General features: G+C 55.6%; 1 protein-coding gene across 1 annotated transcript in view; it reads right to left on the minus strand.

Moving 5' to 3' along the window:
- Nucleotides 1-3,431: 3,431 nt before the first annotated feature.
- The window catches only part of Arhgap42 (Rho GTPase activating protein 42), a 78,742-nt gene continuing 75,541 nt past the window's right edge, over nt 3,432-6,632 (minus strand). The window contains exons 23-24 of the mRNA XM_013009535.1: nt 5,113-5,192; nt 3,432-4,723 (exon numbers count right to left, since the gene is read on the minus strand). Coding sequence (XP_012864989.1) covers nt 4,635-4,723; nt 5,113-5,192 — 169 coding nt within the window. The 3' untranslated portion in view covers nt 3,432-4,634. The remainder of the gene's footprint in view (nt 4,724-5,112; nt 5,193-6,632) is intronic.

Below are 6,632 nucleotides of genomic sequence, written 5' to 3' on the forward strand. Positions count from 1 at the left end.
GGAGTCTTCTGGAAGAGGTCACAGGCTCCTTCCCTCTGTGTGTGCCTCAGTTTCCTGCCCTGGGAAGTGACAGAGGCAAACTGTTTAGCATTAAAGAAGGATGGACGGAGCACAGCGGTTAACAGTGTCAGATGAGCCTGCACAGGTTTCATTGCAGGAATTCAACAGGCAGATAAAATAGCGCACGAGGGTCACACTGAGTCTTGGAGGCAAAGGATGAGCAGGGACAAGTTCCTTCTCCAAGTCGCGCTAATCAGATGCCAACAATTCCTGTGTGAAATATAAATTTCTTATTTCTTTCCAATCAACTGTAGATTAGACAACGAGGCTGTTTTACTGGCCCATCTGACTGGCAAGTTTCTACAGCACAAGTGATTTCATTTACTCCTGGCTAGCACAACTTCATCTCTGCCTTGGCTTTCTATCTGCAAAATGGGTACAGCAACAGTGTCTCTCACTAATAAGGTCACATTGGGATAAGTTCCTAGAGCAGAACCTCATCTGGTCAGCCCTGCCTTCCTGCGTGGCCCAACCAAGTAGGCAAGCGATGAAGGGTACGAAGGACATTCAAAATCTTATACAAATACACAGGAGAAATAACAACAGTATGAGGTCATGAGAAACTTCATAGCATCAAAGTTCATGCATCAGAGCTGTTTCCCAGTACAGTAAGGATGGACTGTTACAAGTGGAAAACAACCTAGAGTTCAATGAAAACCTTCCATCTGAGCAGCCACACCCACTCTGAATCCTTTATTTGAAGTATACTCCTCAAATATTCAAGTAAGCTTAGAAAAGCTAGGCATCGGTGGCTCATGCCTGTAATCCTAGCTACTCAGGAGGCTGAGATCTGAGGATCCCAGTTCAAAGCCAGCCTGGGCAGGAAAGTTCGTGAGACTCTTATCTCCAATAAACCCACTAGAAAACCAGATGTGGTTCTGTGGCTCAAGCGGTAGAGCACCAGCCTTGAGCTGAAGAGCTGAGGGACAGCGCCCAGGCCCAGACAAAAAAAAAGAAAAAAAATCAAATAAGCTTAGAAAAAGGCACACAGTAGGACAAAATTTAAAATGGTTATACACTTAGTAAAGCAATAAGACGGCAGCAATGCGGGGACCCAGGGTGGACAAATGCTGCAGCATCCTCACCGGACACTGTGTGGAAAACGAACTATACAACTGGTGGGCAGGAATGGGAGGGAAACACTGGGAGAGAGCAAGGGGGGGGGGTCAGTGTCCAACGAGAAGTCCTCGTTACCTGACTTATGTAACTGCACATCCTCCTCCTCCTCCAACACGGAGGCCACGATACACATGCGCCAGAGCCGGCAGCACAGCATTGGTGACGGGCGCCCTGGCCCTGTGCATCTGAGGGGCCAGCCGTGGGCGGCGCCACCTCCGTGGCCTGCCACCACTCATCACGTGACAGCGGCACGCCGGGGAGGGGCCTGTGACTCACCCAAGGCCACACAGGCGCCGGCGAGGCCGAGGATCTGGGTGCTGACACCTGGGCTGTGAAGAGGCGAACAGCTCCTCCCTCGGCACCCGCGCATTCTTCCGCACATCCCGCTCTCCACGCGTCTAACGCTGTGTCGGGTCTCCTCCCACAATTCCACGCGGCAGGCCGTGACGCAGCCCCCCTCGGTTCGGGGGGTGTCGCTGGAGCTGCCACGGACGCGGCAGGGCTCACAGGCCGCCCCTCCTCGGGACCCCAGGCGCCCATCCCCTGTCCAGCCGCATGAATCAGTGCTGCCCGGGGCCGGCCCAAGGATTGTCGGGGAGCCGCGGGCTGGGGGTCCCGCGTGGCCGGGGCCGGCCCCTGAGGATTGTCGGGGAGCCGCGGGCTGGGGGTCCCGCGTGGCCGGGGCTGGCCCCTGGGGTTTGTCGGGGAGCCGCGGGCTGGGGGTCCCGCGTGGCCGGGCGCAGGGGTGGTGCCTGCTGAGGTCACCCCCGTGCCTCCCAGCTCCCCGGGGCTCGCCACAAGCTGGGTGACCGGACCCTGCATCCACCCCGCGCCCACGACAGACCAGAGTGCTGCCTCGGCTGGAGCTGCACCACCTGCACGCGATGCAGGACCCCAAGAACAGAAACGCAACAGGCGGCGCAACTAACGTGTGCGTGTCGTAAATTTATTTTTAAAGTAATTCATAACAGTGTAAACAAACAGGGATAACATAGCAATACACGTTGATAGGAGCTTTTCCCACATTGGTGAATGCACACACACACACACAGACACACACACACACACCCACGAGCACAGATAAACACAGACACAAAATACACAGAGCCCCTTATGATAACAGTGACAATCGTGTCCATATTTATTAATCGGCATGTTGCTGCCTGTAAAGAAGCCGTGTGTCATAGAGGAACTACAGTACCTTGAGCCGCGCATAAATAGGGTTTGAATTAAACCCCGGCATCCTCCCTGCCAAACTCCCTGCGTGTAAAAGTCTCGGCTCCGAGTTGGACACCGGGATTGCGGCCTTCAGCTTTCGGCAGCTCTCCGCTGCAGGGCCGCAGCTGGCATCCTGGGCTTCGGGGAACAAGGTCGGTCGGTTCATCAGTGTCAGCCGGGGGTGCCGAGACGCCGCAGGGCACAGCCATCGCTCCAAGTCCTCTGCCTCCTTCCGCCCCACGGTGCCGCAGAGCCGGGCCGGGCCAGGGCTCTGCTCCTCAGCCATCAACATGGGCCCTGCTCCTCAGGACGTCCATTTCCCCGCAGGGTTCAGGACACGGGGCCGCCATCGTGGCCTTGTTCTGGAACTGATGAGGAAAGGGACCCCTGGACCGCCAGCAGCACATGCCCAGCACACAGCCAGCGTCCTGCGAGACCGACACTCCTGTCCAGGCCCCACGCTCTCCAAGCCCAGGCCACGTACCCGAGGAAGACCACGCTGGCCATGGCCGGGTGCTGTGGTCGTGGGAAACGGAGTCTCGCTGCTGAGTCCCTGGGAATGAGCCTGTGACCCACACTAGATGGGCCGGGGCAGACTCCTCGGAGGCAAATGACCTCACCGATAGTGTTTTGATTTTGGAAAATGCCGGAGAAGCAGAGGTGAACTACACAGAGACCTCTGCCTTAAGGTGGAACTGAAATGAGCGGGAACTGCTGACGACGGGAGGGAGGAGGACAGACTGGCATCAGCACTTCCCAGGACCTTCCTAACTTACACCTCCACCGCCACATTTCCATTCATGTATTCACTCATTCATTCATTCACTGACCGCCCTCCTGTCACTGTTACACTTGACTAGTTCACCCTGACCCATTTTTCAAATTTAAGTCACAAGAACTCTCAGGCCACAGTGGTGTGTGCGCTCAATCTAGAAATAGTCAAAATAGGAGGAACTGGGATTGCAGACACTCAAAGACAGAGAGCATCCGGGAGGAGAGAAAGCTCTGCAGAAAGACAAAGGCCAGGACACACAGACGGACTCACAGAAATCATATATTAGAATTACTGACACGGAGGGCTGCGGGTGAGCAGTCCCCAAGGAACAACGGGTAGCAAATGCATCTCCACTCCACGCCTCAGAAAGTCAGTGGAATTCCTAGGAAAGACAAAACCTCAATGGCAGACAATCGTATCTGGATGTCACTCCTGAGGGGACAGCACAACGTCCAACTCTGTGCATCAAATACAAGCGTCCTGCACTTCCGTATTGCTTTTTCCGTCTTAACCGAGAGCTGATCTACACGGCGGCTTCCCTTCGAAAGGCCTGTCACGAGTGTGGAAGGGTGTCTCCGCCAGCCAGGAGGCGTCCCCTGCACTCCGCACCGAGTGCCCGCCCACGCTCCGCGTCCACGCGTGCGATGTCACCGTGGCGTTACCAGCAGATGTGTACGGAGGACTCGTCAGCATGTCTGTTTTAACATGAAACTGTATGAAATCTCACAGTTAGGAAGATGGTTTCACGGGAACTCTGGAGGAGGGCGTCAGTCTCGGGACTGACCACGGAGCCACCGCCGCCCAGCCGGAGCAGCTGTGCGGGGCCGGCCTGCGGCTTCCAGCATGCCGCCACCACCTGGCTCTCCGGACGCCACACGTGCCCACCTGCGGCCACCGCCGTCGACTTGAAACAAACAGAACACCTCACATCAGAACACAGACTTCTCTCACCTTGAAATGTTCAGGACCAGCAGAACAATCACATACAAAAGAAGTGTACTTCTTTACAGACAAATAAGAAATGAACGATTTAAATTACTCTTTAAAGTCCTGATTCCAAGTTTCCCCAGAGACTACCAGGCCGGGAAGTTCCGAGCTCAAAATCCATGCAGCGGAGTTCTGGCTTCCGAATTTTAGGGGATATAACGATGAACATGAATGCAGTAACTGAGAGTACAAGCGTCATGGAGGAAACATCATAGAAAATTACTTATTATAAAAAAAAAGCAGGTTATTAAAAACAAGACAGAGAACAAGCCATAAAAGAATGGCTGTGATCTAAACATATTGTTTTTTCCTTTTTCCATTAACGGAGCTACACAGTCTGCTGGTGTGGGACTTGATAGAAATTGACTGTTTACATTTCGTGGGCCGGTCCTCCTATCTGTGTCAGATAAAATCATCGCGCTTATTACTCGTTACCATGGATACCATGAAGATGCGGCCGGCTCCGGCAGCAGCACTAGAGGAAGACAACATAGTTCTCGGGGACGAGTCCCGTCTTGCCTTCGTAGGTAGCTTTCAACCACCCGGGTTCCACGGAGGGGTACACTGGCAAAGCAGAGGCGGGAAAGGTGTCAGCGAGGGCCGGCTGCGAACCGGGCTGGGAAGCCAGAGGGACTGGAATGCGCACACAGACATCCTCACACGGACGTCCACGCAACACACACACACACACACACACGGTGTGTGCTGCAGGCGCTGTGTTTACATTCATCACACACAGGTGAGAGGCAGGGAACACACACACACACACACACACACGCGTGCACACACACACCCAACCACGCGCTGCCCGCGGCGGGGGAGGAGGGCGTCTGCAAGGATTCGATGGGTTTGCTTAGGACGCAGAGTGAGGAGCAGGACCTGGGGCTCCCTGCTTCTCCTCCAGGCCCTCCGCCCGCCCGGCGCGCCCCATGGGGGTGGCACCCCACACTCACCGTTGGAGAAGAGCGCCCCCTGAGGGAAGGAGAGCTCGTGGCTGTGTTCGGCCTTGCAGGAGTACATGGCTCTGGCTTGCCTGAAAGAGCAGGGACATGGTAAACACCACGGCCCGGCCCGGCCCGGCCGCACCCACACGCAAAGCTCTTCCAAAAGAACAGTCGTGGTGGCGGGGCAGCTGGCGTGTCACACACGCGGAGGAAGTGTGGGCTGCTGAGACTGGCCACACAGGCCGGCCTCACACAAGCCCTCTCCCCCCATGCTTCCTGAACACCACACTGACCTTGCGTGCTCAGTCTTGAACTACAAACCTCCTGATCTCTGCCTCCTAAGTAGCTGGGAGGCCAGGTGTGGGCCGCCACACTTCGGGTGGGCGGAGGCATCCTGTGTGTTCAGCTTCTAGAGATTCTAGAGGCAGCCTAGGGCCCCGTGTGTGTCAGAGAAACAGGACTGACAGTGGGCGGCGGGGGGGGGGGACAGGGGGTGCCAGGAAGGAGCGGGGCAGGCGGGCAGGAGCGGTGTGACCTCTGGGTCACTACCAGGTCCCAACTTCCCCTAAACCCCAAACCACAGGAGTTTTGATAGAAATCTAGCCACGTACAACCATTTACTTTAAGCGAGGATGGTAAAGCTGTTTCTTTCAAAATATGTAAATATTTTTAAACTTCCGAATTTTCTACCCTCAAAACTTCCTCCAGTAACAGCACCGCATTTCTCTGAGTCACTAAGACACACAATGAAACAACCTACAATGAAACAACGTCCAACGTCGTAGCATTGCTTACAAGACTCTATGCCACAATGCTTTAAACGCAACCCAAGTCGATACTGTTTGGGGCAGAAAACCTGCTCCTGGTGGTGTTTTGGGGGGGCGGGGGCAAAGCACTGCCACAGCCCAGCTGCACACGGCCCGAACAGAGCAGGCCACGCTGCCCCCAGTTTGTGGCGACCGGTTCCCGTGACCTGACAGAGCTGGCGGGGTGCGGATGATTTAATGCAGCTCGGGGCCACGCCGAGCCTCCTCTCCAGGTGCTAATGCCTCCTCTTTGCCTGTGGCGCAGACTGAAGAGCAGGTGAAAATAACCTGTCAGCTATTGTGTCTCTCATCAGAAGATTCTAATGCCTCTTTGAAAAGGGTTTTGAAGAGCTTGCTTCTGGCCGCGTGGAGAATGAGGTAATGACACTCAATCCTCAGAGCCATTTCTCCCATCATCATTAGGGAAATGATCTGCTCGCAGCCGAGCCCGGCTCCGCCTAGACCCGGCCACGTGACCCTACCAGGAGATGCGAGGCCTGGAAGGCCAGAGTGGGAAACCTGCCAATCTGATCGAGAACATGAGACATAAAATGGCCCCACAGGCGTGGAGGGGGGGCAGGTGAGGGAGGGCTGCAGACACAGTTCTACACCCTGAACGCCACCATCGTCATACCCAACACACAGATCTGGACAGCATGGGATTCCGTACCAGGCGGCGACCACAGAGCCGGCTGCCGGAGAGCACGCGGGAGGGCAGGCAGG

This window comes from Dipodomys ordii, unplaced genomic scaffold, assembly GCF_000151885.1.
Source record: "Dipodomys ordii isolate 6190 unplaced genomic scaffold, Dord_2.0 Scaffold10, whole genome shotgun sequence".
In the NCBI taxonomy this organism is placed as follows: Eukaryota; Metazoa; Chordata; class Mammalia; order Rodentia; family Heteromyidae; genus Dipodomys; species Dipodomys ordii.